The 21044-nt window shown below is 52.3% G+C and overlaps 3 protein-coding genes across 7 annotated transcripts in view; 1 reads left to right on the top strand and 2 right to left on the bottom strand.

Annotated features, from left to right (window-relative positions):
- Cul7 (cullin 7) overlaps positions 1-4961 on the bottom strand; it is a 14131-nt gene extending 9170 nt beyond the window's left edge. The window contains exons 1-7 of the mRNA XM_021149047.1: positions 4583-4961; positions 3280-3861; positions 2692-2843; positions 2105-2578; positions 1370-1508; positions 1079-1275; positions 602-827 (exon numbers count right to left, since the gene is read on the bottom strand). Of these exons, the coding sequence (XP_021004706.1) occupies positions 602-827; positions 1079-1275; positions 1370-1508; positions 2105-2578; positions 2692-2843; positions 3280-3853 (1762 nt within the window). The 5' untranslated portion in view covers positions 3854-3861; positions 4583-4961. The remainder of the gene's footprint in view (positions 1-601; positions 828-1078; positions 1276-1369; positions 1509-2104; positions 2579-2691; positions 2844-3279; positions 3862-4582) is intronic.
- Positions 4962-5166: 205 nt separating this feature from the next.
- Mrpl2 (mitochondrial ribosomal protein L2) lies at positions 5167-9175 on the bottom strand. Its single transcript, XM_021149127.2, has 7 exons — positions 9001-9175; positions 7840-8008; positions 7032-7173; positions 6823-6938; positions 6526-6636; positions 6188-6261; positions 5167-5415 (listed from the first exon to the last, which is right to left on the bottom strand). Exons 1-7 carry the CDS (start codon positions 9094-9096, stop codon positions 5203-5205), a joined length of 921 nt encoding a protein of 306 aa, XP_021004786.1. The 5' UTR covers positions 9097-9175; the 3' UTR covers positions 5167-5202.
- Positions 9176-9313: 138 nt separating this feature from the next.
- Positions 9314-21044, top strand: part of Klc4 (kinesin light chain 4) — a 16083-nt gene continuing 4352 nt past the window's right edge. Inside the window, exons 1-13 of one of the 5 annotated variants that reach the window (XM_021186175.2) lie at positions 9314-9419; positions 10235-10307; positions 11059-11322; positions 13016-13246; positions 14700-14781; positions 15295-15514; positions 15918-16005; positions 18331-18432; positions 18552-18725; positions 19059-19158; positions 19323-19375; positions 19547-19617; positions 19908-20016. In XM_021186175.2, the coding sequence (XP_021041834.1) occupies positions 11065-11322; positions 13016-13246; positions 14700-14781; positions 15295-15514; positions 15918-16005; positions 18331-18432; positions 18552-18725; positions 19059-19158; positions 19323-19375; positions 19547-19617; positions 19908-20016 (1488 nt within the window). In that variant the 5' untranslated portion in view covers positions 9314-9419; positions 10235-10307; positions 11059-11064. The other 4 variants (XM_029471392.1, XM_021186176.2, XM_029471393.1 and 1 more) reach the window with 4 other exon arrangements.

Genomic DNA, 21044 nt, shown 5'->3' with positions numbered 1-21044 from the left:
AGAGAGAGAAAGAAAGAAAGAAAGAAAGAAAGAAAGAAAGAAAGAAAGAAAGAAAGAAAGAAAGAAAGAAAGAAAGAGAGAAATTGTAAAAGAGAGAAGGGAGGGAGGGAGGGATCCGGGTTCAGTTCCCAGCATCCACAGAGCAGCTCACAAGTATCTAGAACTTCAACTCCAGGAAGCCAGTGCCCTCTTCTGACCTCTGTGGGTACTGCATCCGTAGGGATAAAATAAAATAATTTTCTTGGGGGTGGGCAGTGGGAGGGGGCTTGGTAGTTTTGAGATAGGGTTTCTGTGTAGCCCTGGCTGTCCTGGAATTTGCTCTGTAGACCAGGCTGACCTCAAACACAAATATCTCTGTGGACCACCACACTCAGCCAAAATAAAATCAATTTAAATAAAAGAAAGATAAATGACAGCTGAGGAATGACATCTGTAATTATCCTTGGGTCTGGACATACAGACACACGCACACATGCACATTGTGTGGGACTGTGGGTAGGGTATCTCTTTCAGACAAGATGGCACACTGTTAGAGGAGACACCTCTTGGAGGACACTTTCCCAAAGGCAGGTCTCTCTGCTGCTGTCTGCAGGGCACTCACCTTCAGACTCTTCATTGGCTCCGAAAAAATTCGGGTGGGCACCTGGCACAAATGGGTAGCTTAGATGCCCTACCAGGACTTCGGGCCCATACTTCCTGTAGACACTGCAGCTGAACAGGTCCCTCAGAGCACTGTCCTCAAGTTGCTGAGGCAGAGACAACAGCAGGTCCTGGGCCAAGTCAACGGGCACCGTCAGCTCAGGAAGCATCTCATAGTCCAGAACACGCTACGGGGAAAGAAAACCAGCCTGTCGCAGCTGAGCGAGCAGATCCTTGGTGGGAATGAGGGTCTCTCTATACACACATCAACCATTCTGAACCTCTTGTGGCTGGCAGCCCACTGACCCTTGCATCTCTGAACATTCCAGACCCCTCCACGGTGGGCCCCTGAAGCTGTCCGACCTCCGCACTTCACCTCCCGCGCGTCCGAAATGTTCCAGTGCAGACTTGCGGGGGGACACTTCTGAGGGGTGCCTACCTCCTCTTCCAGGTGGTCTTGCAGGAGATCCACGATGTGCAGGCGCTCTGCCTCACTTAACTGCCGGATGAAGAAGAGGAGCTCCCACCACTCAGCCTGGGTCAAGTGCTCTCTCTCTTCCCTGTCTTCCTCCTCGGGCACCACGTAAGGCTCAGCAAAGAGCTGATTTATGGGCTTCCAGCGCTGGGACGGCGGGACTGCGTAAATGGTGCGTGGCAATAGCTAAGTCACGGCCTGCCCAGGTAGGTCTCTCCCTCTTGGCTCAGAGCCAACCCCCAGCCCAGAGCTCACCGATGCTCAGTGCTCCATTGGCCCCTAGCTCCTGTAACTCTTCAATATCAATCACATCCTCAATGTCTTCCTCAAAGCCCAAGATCTCTAGCATGTGCCAGTGCACCCAGTAGGTATGGCCTGTTGAATCCCACAACACCTGGAGGGTTGGAGGGGGGAGGAAAGGGAAGGGCAAGAAGACCTGCTATTGACCAGCTAAGGCCCAGTGTTGGGGCTCATGACCCATAAGGTGACCACCTCAAATAGCAAACCCCTGTCTATAGACTATATAGACTGTATATGCAACAATATATACAGTATACAGACAGCCTCACCTTCCTCCTCGGCAATGCCCTTTACTTCCTTACGCCCTTTAGTCTAATTTCATTTTTACTTTCTTTCAGATGGGGGTCCCAAACTGACTTCAACATTGCTATGTGGCCATAGCTGGCCTTGAACTCCCAATCTTTCTGCCTCTCTCTACCTCCCAAGTACTGGGATTACAAGCATCCTAGCACCCACGGCCTGGATCCTCTCTGTCTTAGATACCATGGCTCAGTACTTCCATCTGGCCTCAGATAGCCCATCTTCCAAATTCTAATCCATCGGTTTCTTCTTGGGTCCGAAGCTCCTTTGCTCCCATATTCCAAGGGCTCCGTGTCCTTTGGACCTTAACTGAGCCCCAGTATAGAATGCCCAGTGTGTATGCCTCACCCAGAATGAAATTTCAGTGTTGCAGTACTGTAGAGGCCATACCTGCACTGGGGGAGCGCCATCATTGCTCTGTCGGAACTGGCCCTCATCCCCAGCAGCGATCTCCTCGTAATTTTCCAGCATCCGGACCCGCATCCCAGGCCGCAGCGTGTCCCGCACATACAAGGCATAGGTATTGAAACTGGCAAACGAGGCACGGGGGCGAAACTGCCTCGACCTCCTGATACGCTGGGTGTAGGGGCGGAACTGTGCTGGCCGAGGCTGGATGGGGGAGGAGGAAGAACTCTCTGGTCTGCTCGAGGCCCCGTCCCAGCGCATGGCCTGCACCAGCTCAGAGATCAGAGTGCCCATGGCCATACTGAATTCCAGTTCCAGCCGGCCCCTCCCTACATTCAACTCCTCGGGAATAAAGTTGTTCTGGGCTCCTTGATCCCCTGCATTGCCGTTCAGCCGATCCAGGAGGAAGGTGACATGCAGGTAGCGTTTCACCAGGGAGAAGAGCAGCCGTCCTGGGACCTGTGGGATACACCTCTGACCCTCACCCATCTTGTCTCATCTTCTGCCTTCTTTCTACAGTACCCTCTGTGGCAAGTCCACAGCTCCCACTACCTCGGACCCTCACAAGATACCTGTGGCAGCTGAACGCCCTCGAAAGACATCGGGTGTTCCGTGAGAGTAGCCTGGGCGAACAGTGCAAGCAGAGCGCAGCGGCTATCAAAATCCAGGTGCTTTTCAATGGCCTCTTGTTGGCTCAATGACAGAAGGATCTGGGTCCGGGTCCCTGAAACCCACACCTCCAATTAGAAACAGTTCCTAAGCGCAGTCTTCCAGGGATCTCTCCTAGCTTTCTACTCACTACCAATTCTTTGCCAGCATTCGCTGGGAATGACATATTTTGTTGATTTGCTTCAAGAGCCAACGTTTACTATCACACACACACACACACATTCTGCAACAGTCTAAGCTCTTCTGCATAAAAAGCTAATGGATTAATATGTTCTTGCTTATGCAGTCTTTCCCCCTCCATCCCGTCGTCCCCCTCCCACAACAAACATTCTCCCAACCCCGCCCCCTCTTTTTTTCTTCCAACTTAAAAGTGAACAACAGAGCCATTCCGTACTGATGAGGTCAGAAGGTCCTGTCCCAGGGTCCTCCGAATCCCTGAGCTGACCCAGACCCTCTCCTGTTCTCCCTCCCCCACCACAAATGTCCCTCACCAGCATCGTGGGAGGACAGAGCTTGGATCATCCGGCCTGCGCTCCAGCGGATCTGATAATCAGGACTGCTCAACATGTGCATGAGCAAGTTCAGAACCCTGCGGTCTTTGAAGACGCCAGTGAGGGGCTCGATGCTGGCATAGGCACTGAGTACATGGACCGTGTGAAGGAGAGGGGCAGGAGGCACGGTGCCCACGCACTCCTCCAGCTGCCGAAGGGCCCTCTGAATCAAGGACTTCACATCTGTTTCCATCTCCCCCAGCACAGACTTGTCGAGGGCCCCGGCCTCCGTGGACTCCCGGGAAGGTGTGATGACTTGGCCATTCTCGCCCAGCATCTTGTGGCAGTTGGCATAGATCTCATCGTCAGACATCCATAACAGGATATGCTCAGCCTTGCAGTCCACTGTAGAGTCCCGGTCCCCATCATCCCCGCGCCTGAGGATGAGCCAGCGGATCTGATACTCGGGGTGCCCATTATGGCCAACCCGTTGTCGGATCAATTCATCCGGATACGCGTGCAAGCCAGGCCCCAGGGGCACCCTGAATTCCCTGTATCGTAGCTCCCCTACCATCGTGGCACCTGAGACACACAAGGAAGAGAGAAAAGGCAAGCTAGAGTGAGAGGGAGGTCAGAAAACAAGGGCATCCAGGAGTTGGAGGAGCGAAAGCAGCAACAGCTGTTATTCTGGGTGGGGTAAAGTTGGGCCTGCTTCGGCTGGTGAGACCTGGACTGGACAGAAGAACATTGCGGAGTATGTTATTCAAGAGCAAAATACTGGAGCTAAGAGGTCTCTAAGGCTCACAGCCTCGAGTGGGTTTGGTTCGGAACACCAGGAAGGGCAGTGGCATAGAGCAGTGTTGGATTTACAAATGAAGCCCAAGGTCCTGGGACAGATAAAGGTAATTTAGGAAAACGGGTGTGTGGGGGCACAGAACTGTGTCGGAGGGGGATGCGGTCTCTAAATTGAAGCACTGGATTGTGAGGCCCAAAGGAAAGGGCACAGAAATGGCCATCAGCAAAGCACGACGGGCTGGGAGAAGAGGAAGGAATGGGAGACATCCATGACCAGAGGCGCGAGGCCGGGAGAAGGGTGCATCAGGGGTCCAGTGGATAAGCGGCGCGAGGCTTGGTGGATGGGAATCAAGACCCGAGAAGGTCCGGAAAGGGCGTGGTGGGATAGGATGGGGAGGTAGGCCCAGTAAAGGAGAGTCCCGAAGCACGGTTGGGAAGGGGACGCGAGGCTCCGCGGTCGATCGGAAGCCCAGAATAGGGGCAGGGGCTGCGGTGGGGCTCTGGCCACCTCAGAAGTCCGCCGGGATCCTGGCGCGAGGCCTGTCCTTTGCAGAGCTAGGGACGCGCGGAACACGATGGCGGCTGCGGCGCTGGCGAGTGTTTGGGCCCCGCCTGGGCCCCCTGAAGGGGTCTAGGCGCAGAGGAGGGGGCGTGCCTCTGCAGGAGACAGGCGGGCAGAGGGCGTGGCCAGCAGAGGCCTCCCAGGCGCGCCGGCGCACTGCCTGCTGCAGGGTGGAGCCTAGTCCTGGCTGGTGCTCCAGGCGCTCCGAGGCTCCGCCGCCTGCTCCAGCCACTGCTCGCTTCCGCCTGATTTAGCGGAAAGCTGGGGGCCGGGGGCCATCAGCGGGCGGAGTAGCGGGTGCCACCTGGACGACGCAGCCCTCCAGTCCTGCACCGCCCTTTCCTCTTCCTCTTAGTCCTCCTTCCTGCTGCCGGAAGTGCCTTCCCATTTCCCAAAGCCAGAACTGGATAGGACCTTGGAGGTCATTTCTGCCCCCTCCCCATCCGTTTTTTCCATCCTCTTCCCTCTATCCCTGTTTACTTCTCGTCCATTCTGTACCGCGCCCTCCCAAGTGAAAAGGTAGTAAGAAATAAAAACAAGGGACATTTTATTAGAGTCCAGGGTAATCAGTTTTGGGCAGCAGCGGACGGCAGCTTCACATAACTCTTCATGGGTGGCAGTGGCCGAATCTTTCGGCCGGCCCAGCCTCCCTTGCGTTGCCACAGCCCACTGTTAGGCCTCTTGCCCAGCCAGCGGTTCCGTCCTGCCTTTCCGATGACCCGCTGGTTATGGTTAACGTTGGAAACCCGGCCTACGGTTGCAGTGCACGACTCCAGCACCTGACGAGAGAAGCAGACAAGAAGGCACCGGTGGGGACCCGAGGCTTGCAGGGCAGTGTTGGGAACACTACTCTGGGTGACTTCTTACACTCAATGAGGAACGGGAGAAGGGAGAAACACAAAACATTAGAATATAAACGTGGGTCCAACAATGAATTAAAAGTTAAGGAAAAGACTCCCCATATCTATGTTTGTGTCTGTGGTTTTCTTTTGGAGTCAGGGTCTGGGAAGGTATGTAGTCTTGGCTGACCTGGCACTGCACCAAGACACCCCTGCCTCTGACTCTTGAGAGATGGGATTAAAAGCCAGTTCCAACCTGGTGGTTCAACCTACGTCTTTTTCTGGCTTTCTGAGAAAGCCTAGGTGGCTTGCTTCTTTTGCCTCAGTGTCTGGGATGCTGGGGTTACAGACACAGATGGCCCGGCCTGGCTGGGAAGGGCATCTCGACTCTAAAGTTCTGGCCTGATACGGCATGCTTAGCCAGGTAGCAGAAACAGAGCAGACACAGAGGGAGGCAGTGCCTGGCATCATAAACACTTGGGAGATACTGAGGGACAGTCCAAAACTTCCTTTTTTTCTTTTTGTTTTTCGAGACAGGGTTTCTCTGTGTAGCCCTGGCTGTCCTGGAACTCACTCTGTAGACCAGGCTGGCCTTGAACTCAGAAATCCACCTGCCTCTGCCTCCTGAGTGCTGGGATTAAAGGCATGCACCACCACTGCCCGGTCAAAACTTCCTTCTTTGCTGACTCCTCCCATCTGTGCCCATACACACCTGCATTTGCCTCTTAGAGGGCAGCTGGATAATGGCTGTCCCATTCACCTTCCGAAGCAGCACACCGCATGTCCCTGGGAAGGGGAAACAGCTTGGTCAGCCTCCACAAATCAGAGGGAGGTTTCCATGGGGATCTGAGGCCACATGCCACCCTTCTTTTGCCCTTCGGGGGCACATGAAACACAGAAGACCATACACTATGATCTAGGCTAAAACAAAGCACAGATTGATCCTCTCATTGTTTGTTTCTTCCTGTTCTTGGAACAGATGTGGGTCTACAGGGTTCCCAGGATAGCGCTATCCCAATTGTGGGATGTGGGTAGCTTTCGTGCCCATACCTGCAGCTCGGATATATTGGGCTCCCCGGCCAGGCTCGCTCTCTACGTTGTTGATGAGGGTCCCCACAGGCAGCGCCCCAAGTGGATGTGCATCCCCCTCCTGGGCGGCCACTAAAAGACAGGATCTCATCAGCACTAGACCCAGCGACCTCCATGCCACACATCCACCAGCCATCCCTCACCTGCCATCCTGCCTATGTGGTTAGAGTTCAGGACTGAGCAGCCACTAGAAGACAGGATCTCATCAGCACGAGACCCAGCGACCTCCACCCCAAACATCCACCAGCCATCCCTCACCTGCCATCCTGCCTATGTGGTTAGAGTTCAGGATTGTATCTCCAGCCTTCATGTTTTCCGTGGCAATGATCCAGCGCTTCCGGCTGCCCCCAGCAACCAGAGCTATGTCTGCAGATCTGTTCAGGATGACGGACAAAGCCCACATTTTCTGAGAAGCTACAAAACAACAATTCAGACCACACCATCATCATTTCCCATCCCAAACTTGCCTACAAGGATCATAGCGGACTACCACAACCTTCTCCTCAAACGGTCCTGGTGCCGTTTCCTTTTCTGGTCGGAACCGTAGAAAGTCAATCATGCGATAATTCTGTTTGTGGCCTCCACCAATACCATGTACTCGGATGCGGCCTAGGATCAAGACAGTTCAGGGATGTGATTCAGGTTAGAATAGCTCTCAGCCTAGACTGGACAGTAGTACTCCCTCACTATTATATCACAAACAGAAAAACAACAAAGGGTTGGTGGTGTAACTCAGCGGTACAGAGCTTGCCTTGTGAGCGCTGAGGTCCCAGGTTCGAGCCATAGCATGTGGGTGAACAGAGGCCAGGGCTTCCTTGTAAAAGTTGTGGGGTAACACTTACATGGCTTAATAAAAATATGATTACTAAAACTGTACTGGGAGGGATATACACTGGATTCCCATCATTTAAACCGTTATAATGTTGGGCCCTTGCGTTGAGCAGGTTATCTGTTTCTCTGTGGTCTCTTCTTCAGCTTCAGTCATGACCCACACAGTGAGATGCACCTCAATGACATCTTACAAGCTATAGTGCACTGCTATAGACATCTAGGATGCTGATGCAGCGGGGCAGTGGTGGAACCCGCCTTTAATCCTAGCACTCAGGAGGCAGAGGCAGGCAGATTTCTGAGTTCAAGGCCAGCCTGGTATACAGAGTGAGTTCCAGGACAGCCAGGGCTACACAGAGAAACCCTGCCTCAAAAAACAAAAAAACAAAAAACAAAACCAGGATCCTAACGCACTTTCCTCCTGAATGGTCCAGGCCCTTTTCCCACCTGTATGGTCTCGACCCCCGGACTTCCTCATCTTCACTGGTTTAACTGTGTACTTGGTACGACTCTTCCAGGACACAAACTTGGCACTGCAATCCGCAGAAATATGCACTGGGCGGTAAGAGGGTGACACCAAGGCAGGGGGCAGCTGAAGGAGAACATTGCTCTGTATCTAGGGATTAAAGGAAATATTCTCTTTTAGAGAACCAAGCAAGAAAGCACATAGACTAAGTTTAGCTTCCCAGAAGCATCTCAGAACGCTGCCCCCTAATCTCCTTCACAAATACCAGTGTAAAGTGTTTATCCAGTTGCCTGGTAATCACTTGGTAAGCCTCTGAAATAATTCTCCAAGGAGAGGGTCTCCCTTTCATCATCTTCTAATTCCTTTCAAGTTCTTGCCTGGAAACCTTTCCTTCCCTGAAGAATTCACTTCTCCAGAGCTGGTAAACTCCACACACCTATCACCACCATCAGCAGCGGTGCCGTTTGCCCAATGCACGGTTTCAGGAATTTTCGAGTATGAATGAAAATGATTATTTTGCTTTTCCACTCGCTGTAGACTCAGTGTTTAGTTTAGTTTGGATTATAAAATATACATTTGCTAAATTCTGCCATGCTCAGCCTGAGAAATGCAGAGAAGCAAGATCAATAATTTCTTTTCTTTTCTTTCTTTCTTTTTTTTTTTTTGTGTGTGTGATTCACCATTGCCCACTACAGACCCACTGTTCGACAGTCCCTAATATCAGCAACAACCCAATCGTACATTAAAACAGTTAAGAGCACTGGTTCTGGGAGGTAGAGGAAGTGCATAGCATGAGCGAGGCTCTAGGTTTAATCTGCAGTAGCAGGGCAAGTTGCGAAGTCAATCTGTCTAGCCCCAGAAGGTGTAAGACAGCATGCTGACCAGGTTTCCCATCCCCAAAATGTGCATAAGAACTCTCAGGAGGTCAGTTAACTCAGTCCTCTTCTCTGCCTGGTTTATGGCTGGCACCTTAATGTTACTTCTCCAACCTGTTTAGTAAAGGCTTGCAAAAGCACTTGGAAGCCCGTATCTGAGATCGGCATTAACGGAGAGCAAAGGTCACGTGATCGCACCTAGCCTTGCGGGATCCCCGACAGCCCAGGCGGAAGGAACCAATCCTAGTTCCCAGGTAAGCGGATTACCTGGGCAGCAGGGAGCAGAGTCGGAACCCGGGCGGTAATGGCCGCGGATGCCAGGCTCAAAGAGCGCAGAGCACTTGTCAGCGCGCACAGCGCCATGAGCCGGCCGGGCTCCTCCGCGCCGTGCTCGCTTTTACCTTCATCCAGAGCCTGGCGCTCAGGGATGACGTTCCGGTCCCGGTACCGTCGCTTTCCAATGACACGAGAGAGGCGGGCACAGAACGGCAGCGCCGCAGGATACACGCTTTCTTGCCTCCACGAAGAACAAGTTCTCAGCCAATCATCGGGGGTTGCTCGGGTCACGTGATGGAGATGCAGTCCCCGCCCCTCCGAGCCGTCAAAACAATTGCCTCGAGCGGCAGCCATGATAAATTTAAAGGGGCAGCACCCACGGAGGCGGTAGCCGGACCGGCAGACTGCAGGTGAGTCTTTGGGAGAACCCCTGGGGCTGAGAATTAAGGTTACACTGACTCTTATTCCCACATTCCGGGACAAATGAATAAGTCCTTTCCTACTAACCTCAGAAAACTTTAGACTGACTCAAAAACTCCGCCCCCCCCGCGATTCTTCCCCGCCCCTCGGCGTCCAGACAGTGGGACAACCTGCCCCGCCCCCTATGGGAACCCCTGACTGTGACCTCGAGCTGGTCTGCTGTCCGGTCCCGGGCAGCGACTCTGCTCTCACTCACTCTGCCCTACCTCTCCCCTCAGCCCTTGGCGATCTTACTCTGTCCTCACCCTCGGCCCTCGGGGCGAGGCAGGAACCTTAGACACACTCCTGAACTGTGGGCCCGCAGGCTTGGGTAGCCTGCGCTTGGAGCCCGGCTCCGAGACCCCACTGTGCTCAGCAGATCTGCTATGCATCCCTGAACCATCCGGCACTTGCGAGGCATTTTAAGGCGCCTGTTAGGTGATTATGTCAGACAAAGCTATGGAAGGAGGCGATTGCTGTAATCCTGTTGGGAATCCTAACCGGGTCTCCCTTCTCAGGCGCACCACACCCCTTGCTGCAGGTCTCCTTATCTGGAGAAAGTAACTGCACAGAGCGGGAATGAGGAGAGTGACTTAAGGAAGAAGGGACATTAGTACAAGTCTTTGAAGGCTGAAGGAGGGAGGGTGTTTGTCCTGGGTGGGGCTCCGTGCCAGGTTCTCTGAGAGGCTGTGAGGTGGTGACAGAGAAGGGGTGGGACTGCCGGACTTCTGGACTTTGGGCAGTACAAAGCCTTCTAAATCCTTAGTTTCAGGTCAGAGTTTCTTCCGGGCTCTGGCCTGGGAGCTGCCTGAAGCCAAGGGCTTCTGCTCTGTACGCAGGTAAGGAGACTTCAGGGATGAGTTTGGAGGAAGTAGGAAGACCGGCTAAATTCGGGAGGGGGGAGGGAAGGCGGGGGAAGTGGGGCCAGAAGGTGATTTGGAAGGAAGTCAGCAAGTTGGGAGGTGCTGGGCTTAGTGCCTTTGCTGATGCAGCCTGAAGACCTTGAACCTTCCAGAGCCCTGTCATGAGGGCTGCTGTTTCCTGTCCTCCCACATCCCTAACCTCGGGTTCTTCCCCTTTATTGGGACACTGCTTTCTGCACAGCTCTCCCACAAGTCCTCTATGATTCTTACAATGCTTCAGGTCCCCTGCTTCCTTTCCCTAACCCATGCCCTGTCTCCAATTGCCAAGTCCTTGAATTCCTCTAGCTCCAAGCCCGCCCGATTGTCCTACAGATCTCTATCCGGGTTAATTCCTCTCCCTCTCCTTAGTTTTATGGTCAGTGCCGTGGAACTCCTCCTCTTTCTTTTTTTTTTTTTTTGGTTTTTCAAGACAGGGTTTCTCTGTATAGCCCTGGCTGTCCTGGAACTCACTTTGTAGACCAGGCTGGCCTCGAACTCAGAAATCCGCCTGCCTCTGCCTCCCGAGTGCTGGGATTAAAGGCGTGCGCCACCACGCCCGGCTAACTCCTCCTCTTTCATCAGCTTAGCCATGGGGTCAGCCATACTCTTTTCCCTCTGCGGGATGCCCGCCAATCTCTAGTAGTGTGTCTTTCCTCTGACCCACCTGAACTCTGTGGTTTCTCTTTAGCCTAGGATGTCAGGCTTGGTGTTGGGGCAGCGGGATGAGCCTGCAGGGCACCGGCTCAGTCAAGAGGAGATCTTGGGCAGCACCAAGGTGGTGAGCCAAGGGCTGGAGGCCCTACACAGTGAACATCAGGCTGTGCTGCAGAGCCTGTCCCACACCATTGAGTGTCTGCAACAGGGAGGCCATGAGGAAGGACTGGTGCATGAGAAGGCCCGGCAGCTGCGGCGGTCTATGGAGAACATTGAGCTGGGGCTGAGCGAGGCCCAGGTAAGAATAAGGGGGGATGCCAAGTGTTCCAGTGACCTGATGCAAGTTTGGGGGTTGCCTTGTCCTAGAAACTTGGATTTGTTGATTCATTAAATGTTCATTAAGTGACTACTGTGTGTCAACTCTTCTGCATGCTGGTGGTGCAGTATAGAATACCACAGCACAGTTCTTCTCGGAGCTGATATTATAGCTGGGAGAGTCTGCTAGAGCTCAGGTAAATATGTAAATGATTTACTGGACCAGAGTGATCATTGCTAAGGACAGAACAAAGACAAAGAAAGAAGGGAAGGGGCTGGAGGGATGGCTCAGGGGTTAAGAGCACTATGTGCTCTTCTAGAGGTCCTGAGTTCAAGTCCCAGCAATGGTGGCTCACAACCATGTAATGGGATCTGATGCCCTCTTCTGGTGTGTCTGAAGAGAGTGACAGTGTACTCATATGCATCAAATAAAGACATAAATCTTTAAGAAAGGAGGGAAGTAGGAAGAGGATACAGAGCTGTCATAAAATCCCTCACTTAAAAGGTGATGTTTGAGCAGAGCGGGTGAGGAGGCACACCATGGGATAGATGGTCCAGCAGGCAGTACAGGCAAACAGGCCTTGCTTGGAGCCTGGCTCATAGGTTTAGTGATTTGCAGAGCAGCTGTTGGTTCCTGCAGGGTGCACAGTGAGTGAGGGCACAATGTAGATAACTCAGGAGGAGGAGGGATGCCGGTGGGAGACATCCACAGAAAGTGCGGAGCTGGGAGGCTGTCCTCAGATTGAGAGAGCTGTTGGGATGTCTGAGGAGTGATGGGATTTGGCCTGAATCATCTGCTCTCTGGATGAGAGTAGAACTAGAGACTAAGGGCAGAGACCAGGGAGGCCTGGAAGAGCAGTCGGTGCTCTGAACCTCTGAGCAGTCTCTCCAGCCTGAGTATCTCTCTTTCTTAACTCCATTCATTTATTTTGTGTATAGGTGTTTTGTCTGCATCTATGTCTATATACTCCCTGTAATCCTGGTATGTGTAGAGGCCAGAAGAGGCCATTGAATCCCCTGGGACTGCAGTTACAGGTGGTTGTGAGCCAACATGTTGGTGCCAGGAATTGAACCCAGGTCCTTAGGAAGAGCAACCAGTGCTCTTAATCACTGAGATCTCTCTCCAGCCCAGTATTTCTCAACCTGTGGGTTGTAACCCTTGGGAGGTCAAATGACCCTTTCACAAGGGTCACCTATCAGACATGCTGTATATCAGATATTTACATTGCGATTCATAACGTAGCAATATTAGTTATGAAATAGCAATGAAATAATGTTATGGCTGGGGGTTAGCCACAACACGTGGAACTGCATTAAAGGGTCACAGCATTAGGAAGGTTGAGAGCCACTGTTCGAGCCTCGGAGCATCTGTTTATGATACATCTCTTTTTTTGTTGTTGTTGTTTTTTCGAGACAGGGTATGTATGTAGCCCTGGCTTTCCTGGAACTCACTTTATAGACCAGGCTGGCGCGAACTCAGAAATCCACCTGCCTCTGCCTCTGCCTCTCAAGTGCTGGGATTAAAGGTGTGCGTCACCATGCCCGGCTTATGATACATCTCTTGCCACTCACTGCCGCTTATTGCTTCCTCTCCCTCTCCGTCATCTTCCGGAAGGCTACCTGTCCCTGGATGCTCTTATCCAAAAGCCTGGAGCTCATATGATGTTCCCATGTAGGTGATGCTGGCTCTGGCTAGCCACCTGAGCACAGTGGAGTCTGAGAAGCAAAAGTTGCGGGCCCAAGTGCGGCGGCTGTGCCAGGAGAATCAGTGGCTCCGGGATGAGCTGGCGGGCACTCAGCAGCGCCTGCAGCGCAGCGAGCAGGCTGTGGCTCAGCTAGAGGAAGAGAAGAAGCACCTGGAGTTCCTGAGGCAGCTGCGGCAGTATGACGAGGACGGCCATGGCATGGTGAGCGTGTGAGAGTGGGCCGAAAGCTCTCGTTCTCAGTTACCAGGATGTGCGGCAAAGACAAACGGTCAGACAGCTGGAACCCAGAATCCTAAGGGCTACAGTTAGGGAGAGCACAGCCCACTTAGGGAGGAGACTCCCTTACAGTCTTCTCTCAGTGAGCTGGTGCTTATGTATCCCTGTGCCTGTGCCGGTGTGAGTGCAGAGAGGAGGAGGCTGTGAAAAGTGCCTGCCTTCTCAGGTCTGCGCAGAACTGGACTCACACACAAGGACACGGATGTGACTGGATGAAGCAGCAAGCACACAGTGTGGATGTGGCTCCATCAGATAGAGGAGCCACATAGATAGGTCCCTGAGGACTGGCATGGTCAGAAGGGTCCAGAGAGGAGGCGGGCTACAGAGTTGGGAGGTAGTTACAACCATATGTTCATTTTTTAAAAAAAGATTTGTCTATTATTATACATAAGTACACTGTAGCTGTCTTCAGACACACCAGAAGAGGGCGTCAGATCCCATTACAGGTGGTTGTGAGCCACCATGTGGTTGCTGGGATTTGAACTCAGGACCTTCGGAAGAAGAGCAGTCAGTGCTCTTACCCGCTGAGCCATCTCACCAGCCCCCCAGTGTGTTCATTTAAGTGGGGTAGAAGTTGTGCTGGGCCGGGCGTGGTGGCGCACGCCTCTAATCCCAGCACTTGGGAGGNAGAGGCAGGCGGATTTCTGAGTTCGAGGCCAGCCTGGTCTACAGAGTGAGTTCCAAGACAGCCAGGGCTACACAGAGAAACCCTGTCTCGAAACCCCGCCCCCCCCCCAAAAAGAAGAAGTTGTGCTGGATTTTCAAGGATGCTGTGGGGAAAGAGGAGCTTGCTGGCCTGGAGGAGGAGTTACAGTTAACAGTCCAGGGCTAGCCGGACTGCTGCTCTGTCCAGGGGATGAAGAGATGATTTACCTGGGACACACAGATAAGCCTCTGTGTAAGGCTGCCATTCCCGAAGAAGAAAAGCACATTTTCCATTGTGGAAATGTGTTGACAGTGAGGGCTGGGTCCTAAGCCCACACTGACCAAAGAGATGGTAAGCCCAAGGCAGAGCTAGACACTGTGGGTACATACGTGTCAGTAAGAGCAGACATACTCCTTCCCCTCAGGAGAGACAGGAGAGACGTATAATCAGTGTAAGTGCACAGGGATCGCATGGCTATAATTGCAAGAGGTGAGCATTAGAGAGAGGGAGAACAGGGTGTTAGAGAGAGAGCTTTCGGGATGAGAACTAGAGTTACGCTATTTTGTCTATGACATCCCTGGCTTTCCCATCCAGGAGACCTGTGCATGACTGGTCAGCTGTGGGTCTTTCCCAGGGGCAGAAGCTTTCAACCCCATTGCTTGGTGGGTTTGTGGCTTAGAAGAACCCATGAAGTGGCCCTTGGGGTCTGGCATGCTGTCCCTTTTCTTCCAGGAGGAGAAGGAGGGAGAGGCCACCAAAGATTCTCTGGATGACCTGTTCCCCAATGAGGAGGAGGAGGACTCTGGCAACGACTGTGAGTCTGCCTGTGGGGCTGCAGGGTGCGGGCCGCAGGAAGCTGCTTCAAGCTGTGGCCCAGTCTGAGTAGCATCTCCACATCCAGAGATAAGTTGTCCACTCTGGAGACTGGGCACATTCCAGCCTAGGACTTGAGTCCCTCCCTCCCCTGTACCCATCAACACTTAATAAGTGTGCTATGTACGAGGATTACCGAGATGAGAGTAAGTTTGCAGTCTAGCAGAGAATAACCCTGGGCTGGAGCCACAAAGGATTCCTCACGCCTTTCATGTTTTTGCTTTGCTGGATACCCCTAGCAAATGTTAGTTGAGTGACTTACTGACCGAATAAATGGGATTGTGATGGGCACAGGTGCAAGGGTGTGCTTAAGAGAACAGCAGTGGTGTGGAGTCTCCTTTGAGAGCCTAGTGGGGAGCAGCCAAGAGACAGGGAGGGAGAGGGGAGGGGCAGGCAGCAAGGGAAAAGGAGAAGTCCTCTGAGGAAATGCCTTGTCTCTTTGGGGATGAGTTAGTGTCCCGTGGTCAGGGCGCTGCAGCGGCCCAGCAGGGCGGCTATGAGATCCCAGCGAGGCTGCGGACCCTGCACAACCTGGTCATCCAGTATGCAGCTCAGGGTCGCTACGAGGTGGCGGTGCCACTCTGCAAGCAAGCGCTGGAGGACCTGGAGCGCACATCTGGCCGAGGTCACCCTGACGTGGCTACCATGCTCAACATCCTGGCTCTGGTGTACCGGTGAGCACTGCCGTCCTCCGCTGTCTACAGCAGCTTTCATCCTACCTTCCTCTGCTCTCTGCTGGGCCTCCCAGGGATACCCTGCAAGGCTTTGTCCCCACACTGGACCCCTCCCTCCAGTCCCGGACTGCCCCCCCCTCCCAAACTCATCTCTCAGACTCTGTTTCTCTGGCCTCTCTGGAGAGAGTGTGTGCCTCATCCTGTTTGTGGCTCCTGCTTATGGAGACTTGTGACTTCTTCTTGCGATGGCAGTGTCTGCAGCCTGGTGTGTCATGAAGCTTTCTTCCTGTCCTCCCAGTCTCTAAGTGTGCCTCAGTTCTCTCGGAGGAAGGAAGGAAGGGAGGGAGGAGATGGTATGGGGACGGGGTTCACGCTCACGCTCGTCCTTTCTGCTGCTTTCCAGGGACCAGAATAAGTACAAGGAGGCTGCTCATCTGCTGAACGATGCTCTCAGCATCCGGGAGAGCACCCTGGGCCGGGACCACCCAGCCGTCAGTATTCCCGCCTACTCCGTCCCCTCTGTCTCTGCTGTCTTGGCCTGTTAGTCCTCTGTGTGCTGCCCTCAGTCCACTCACCACATGTGTAGGAAGGAGGCTTGAGAGCTTTTGGCCTTCACCTAGTGAACTCTGGCTCTCAGTTCTCTGAGGCCCAGTGACTCCTGTTAATGTTGCTTACATTTTATATTAGGGTTTAGCAATTGTACAGAATAACAAGGTTTAATTGAGACATTTTCTTTCAAAAAGTCCTTTTCTCTTTATTTTATTTTTATGTGTCTGGGTAGTTTGCCTGCATGTATGTCTGTGCACCGTGGGTGTACAGTGCCTATAGAGGCCAGAGGAGAGCATCCTATATGGGTGCCGGGAATTAGAGGTAGGTCCTCTAGAAGAGCAGCCATTGCACTTAGCCTTGGAGTCATCTCCCCAGCCAGCATGTCTGTAAAGTACTCTGCCCACATCTGTCCCTCCTTACTCCCCTTTCTTAACCCACTTTCCCTCATGGGGTTTTAGGAACCCACGGCCTTGCCATGTTAGAGCAGCAGTCTCTTGCCTAGCTTGAACTTAGTGAGGCAATACACCTAGACCTTCGACTTCCTTTGTATGACAAGTGTTTTTTTTTCTTGGAATTTAATTTACAGTTAGTATATCTTCCCTATACATATAACCCCCTGAAATGTAACGAGACAACACTCTAATGAATATAATAGAGACAGAAAGTAATTTTCTATTACATGATTCACTCAATACAATGTAAAAAGTAGCCGAGTACAAATTCCTAGAAAATATAACAAAATAATCTGATGTTGGACAGAGAAACACTGTCTCAAAAAAAAAAAAAAAAAACTCCAAAACCCAAGATTCTAACGTTGGATTTATAGAAGTGCTAAGACAAAAAGCAGAAGCCATATGGGTAGCATTTTATTACTAATATAACAGGTTTTTTTCCCACAATGCTCTGGTTGTTTTGGACCTTGCTGTGTAGATCAGGCTGACCTTTAACTCCTAGAGATCTGCCTGCTTCTGCCTTTTGAGTGCTGGGATTAAAGATGTGCACACCATGCCTGGCCTAAAATGCAGCATTATTATAGGTATTCACAGGGCATTTTTATTTGTATAAAAGAGGAAGAGTCTAGAAATTTGCGCTGGCAAGATGGCTCAGGCAGTAAAACTGCACGTTGCCAGGCCTGATGACCTGAGTTCAATCCTCAAACTTACATGGTGGAAGGAAGGAAACATATACATATATACATACACGTACACACATACACATACATTTAAAGGCTTTGAAAATAAGAAGTTGGTAGCTGGAGGTGTGGCTCAACAGTTAGGAGAGTGGACTGCTCTTTCAAAGGACCCGGCTTTAGTTCCCAGAACCCACATCAGGTGACTCAAAGCATCTGGCACCATGGTATATCACAGACACACATACACACACATCATTAAGAATTTTTTTAGGGCTGGTGAGATGGCTCAGTGGGTAAGAGCACCCGACTGCTCTTCCTAAGGTCCGGAGTTCAAATCCCAGCAACCACATGGTGGCTCACAACCATCTGTAACGAGATCTGACCGTCTTCTGGAGTGTCTGAAGACAGCTACAGTGTACTTACATATAATAAATAAATAAATCTTTAAAAAAAAAAAAAAAAAGACGTTTACACCTTTGTTAAAAAAAAAAGAATTTTTTTAAAAGATAAAGTTCTAGAAAACAGCTTTGAGTAGGGACAGAGTGCCAAGCAACTGATGGGTTGTCCAAGTTGAGAAAATGGGCCATCACAGCTTTGGAAATGAGGTGACCTTGTGAGAACAGTTCCCTGTGATGTCCCATTAGCCAGGCAGGGATGCTGCATGTCAGTGGCACCAGGACCTTGACCTCCTCCCAGTGATGCCAGTGCTTCTGCCCCTTGCTCACAGGTCCAGGGGTGTTCCAAAGTCTCCAGAGTCCTGTAACACACGTACACTATCCATGGCTTTCCTGTTTCCCCTTGCTGAAAGCACTGGACTGCAGCCAGAAACCACCATCAGAAAATTTTCAAAGTCCCTCTAGGGGGCGATACCTCACCCCATAGAGCTTCAGCCTTTTTGTTCATAGTTTCTCATTCCAGACTTTGGCTCTGATGGTACAATGTCTCTGTCTGTCTGTGTCCTTTTTGAAGTTACTACGGGGGCTGGGGCGGGGGGAGTTATCCAGAGGCCAGAGGACAATCAGCTTGCTGGAAATGGTTCTCCCTGTGTCCTGTGAATTTAGGTCCGCAGACTTGGCAGCAAGCGTTTTCCCTGCTGAGCCATCTGGGGTGTAATGGGGTTTGGCCTTCTTTGCAGGTGGCTGCCACACTCAACAATCTGGCTGTGCTGTACGGCAAACGGGGTAAATACAAGGAGGCAGAGCCACTGTGCCAGCGGGCACTGGAGATCCGAGAGAAGGTGCCCACCTCCTTCCTCATCCTCCCTGGTCCCCCTCCTCCCCTTTACAGCTTCTTATCTTCTTCCCTCTTTTCCTTCTCCTCATGTGCGTGCACACACATAATTATGCTTTTTCTCAGGTCTTGGGCACCGACCATCCAGATGTGGCAAAACAGCTGAACAACTTGGCCCTCCTATGTCAAAACCAGGGCAAGTACGAGGCGGTGGAACGCTATTATCAGCGGGCACTAGCTATCTATGAGAGCCAGCTAGGGCCAGACAACCCTAATGTGGCTCGGACCAAGAATAACCTGGTAAGGAAGGAAGAGACAAAAGGGTGGAAGGGGAGTAGGTGGGAAAGGCCTCCCACGTGGGTCCTGGACTTAAAAAGCCTCAGAACGGAGCACAGTCCTTGGCCAACTTGGTGCCTGTCTCTATGGCTGCCTCTGAGAAGGAAGGGTCTGCTTCAATCTGCTGACAGAGGCTCCCAGTCGCAATCGGAGCTGGGCAAGAATAACTAACTCTGTAATGAGAACAGGTTGAATGAGCAGGGTCTCTGGAGCCAGATGCCAAGTGGAGCTGCCTGAGTCTGGCTGAGACCTGCCGTCTTCATCTCTTGCTCCTGGGTTTCTGTTGCTGTTTCCTAGGCTTCCTGCTACCTAAAGCAGGGCAAGTACTCTGAGGCCGAGACTCTGTACAAAGAGATCCTAACCTGTGCCCATGTGCAGGAGTTTGGCTCTGTGGATGGTGAGTGGGTGGGAAGGTCTGGGAGCGGGCTAGATCAGGGACCACACACAGGCTGTAGGGACAGCCACACCCCCTCAGTCCAGCTCCATTGGCCTGTGGGTTCTGAATCCCCACACACGTCCTGGTCTGTTCTCCTACCTCTTCATGCAATATCTCATCCTCAGATGACCACAAGCCAATCTGGATGCATGCTGAGGAACGGGAGGAGATGAGCAGGGTGAGTGGGGCTACCCGGGCGCTGGCGGCTCCCAGGGCCTCTGCCTTAAGCCTGTCTTAGCTTAGCTTCACTCACTTGCCCAGCCCTCAGTGCACAATGCCTTCCTCTACCCAGTCTGCATCTTAGCCCGTGCCCACCTGCCTCCTAGCGTCTTTCTGTTCTCATCCCCAGAGCCGGCCCCGTGACAGCAGTGCACCCTATGCAGAGTACGGAGGGTGGTACAAGGCCTGCAGAGTGAGCAGGTGAGCTGCCAAGGGTCAGAGGGGGAGCCCGTGAGGGTGGTACAGGGCCTGCAGAGTGAACAGGTGAACTGCCAGGGACCAGAGAGGGAGCCTCTGAGGCTCCTCTGTCTAGCCTCCTGATCTCAGAGCCTTCTCCCCTCGACTTTCTCTCAGCCCTTTCTCTGCCCCTCTCCTGCCCTTTTCCATTGTTCTGTTTTGTAGCACTTACACGTCTGCAGGGCCTGTGTGTGCTTGACAAGTGCTCTGCTGCTGGGCTATGTTCTCACTCCATTTCTGTATCCTCCCTGCAGCCCCACAGTGAACACTACTCTGAAAAACCTAGGGGCTCTGTACAGGCGCCAGGGGAAGCTGGAGGCAGCTGAGACCCTGGAGGAATGTGCTCTGCGCTCCCGGAAACAGGTCAGGAGCCCACACCACAGGGCCATGGTGCTCACTCGCTGAGGCTGAGGTAGGAGGGAGTTCCAGGCCAGCCGTGGTCTTTACTAAGATCCTGCATCAGGAGTGGCTAGCTCAGTTACTCAGAGCCCTTGCTGCTGCTGCTGCTGCTGCTGCTGCTGCTGCTGCTGCTGCCGCCCAGAACCCAGGTTCAGTTCCCAGCACCCATGTCAGGCAGCTTACAATGGCCTGTAACTCAAGTCCTGGAGGATCCAGTGGTCTCAGGCCTCCATGGGTACTGCACACATGTGATGCACACATATCACCCAGGCACACAGGCATTTTTTCTGAGACAGGGTTTCTGTGTATATCCCTGGCTCTGTAGACTCTATGGAAATGTAGACAAGCCTTGAACTCAGAGATCCGAGATCCGCCTTCCTGCCTGTTTTCCAAGTACTAGGATGAAAGGTGTGGCCGGGCAGTGGTGGCACACGCCTTTAATCCCAGCACTTGGAAAGAGGCAGGCAGATTTCTGAGTTCGAGGTCAGCCTGGTCTACAAAGTGAGTTCCAGGACAGCCAGGGCTATACAGAGAAACCCTGTCTCGAAAAAAACAAAAACAAAAACAAAACAAAAAAGAAAGGTGTGTACCGCCACTACCCAGCCGATAAATATATCTTAAAAAAAAACAAAAAAACAAAACAAAAAAAAAAAACCCTGCCCCAAAGAAAAATACAAGTCCAGATGGCAGGGCCAAGAAGGAAGGGCCTGGGGACAAGGACTCAAGGGACTTCTTGGGTTTCTTGTGCATGTGCTGAGAGGGGGACCAAGTCTTATGGCCATGGTAGTTTTTAAGAAAGTTCTCACTCGGGCTGCTGAGATGGCTCAGTGGGTAAGAGCACCCGACTGCTCTTCCGAAGGTCCAGAGTTCAAATCCCAGCAACCACATGGTGGTTCACAACCATCCGTAACGAGATCTGGCGCCCTCTTCTGGAGTGTCTGAAGACAGCTACAGTGTACTTACATATAATAAATAAATAAATCTTTAAAAAA

This window comes from Mus caroli, chromosome 17 (assembly GCF_900094665.2).
Source record: "Mus caroli chromosome 17, CAROLI_EIJ_v1.1, whole genome shotgun sequence".
Lineage (NCBI taxonomy): Eukaryota > Metazoa > Chordata > Mammalia > Rodentia > Muridae > Mus > Mus caroli.
This window is presented reverse-complemented; position numbering and strand designations above follow the sequence as displayed.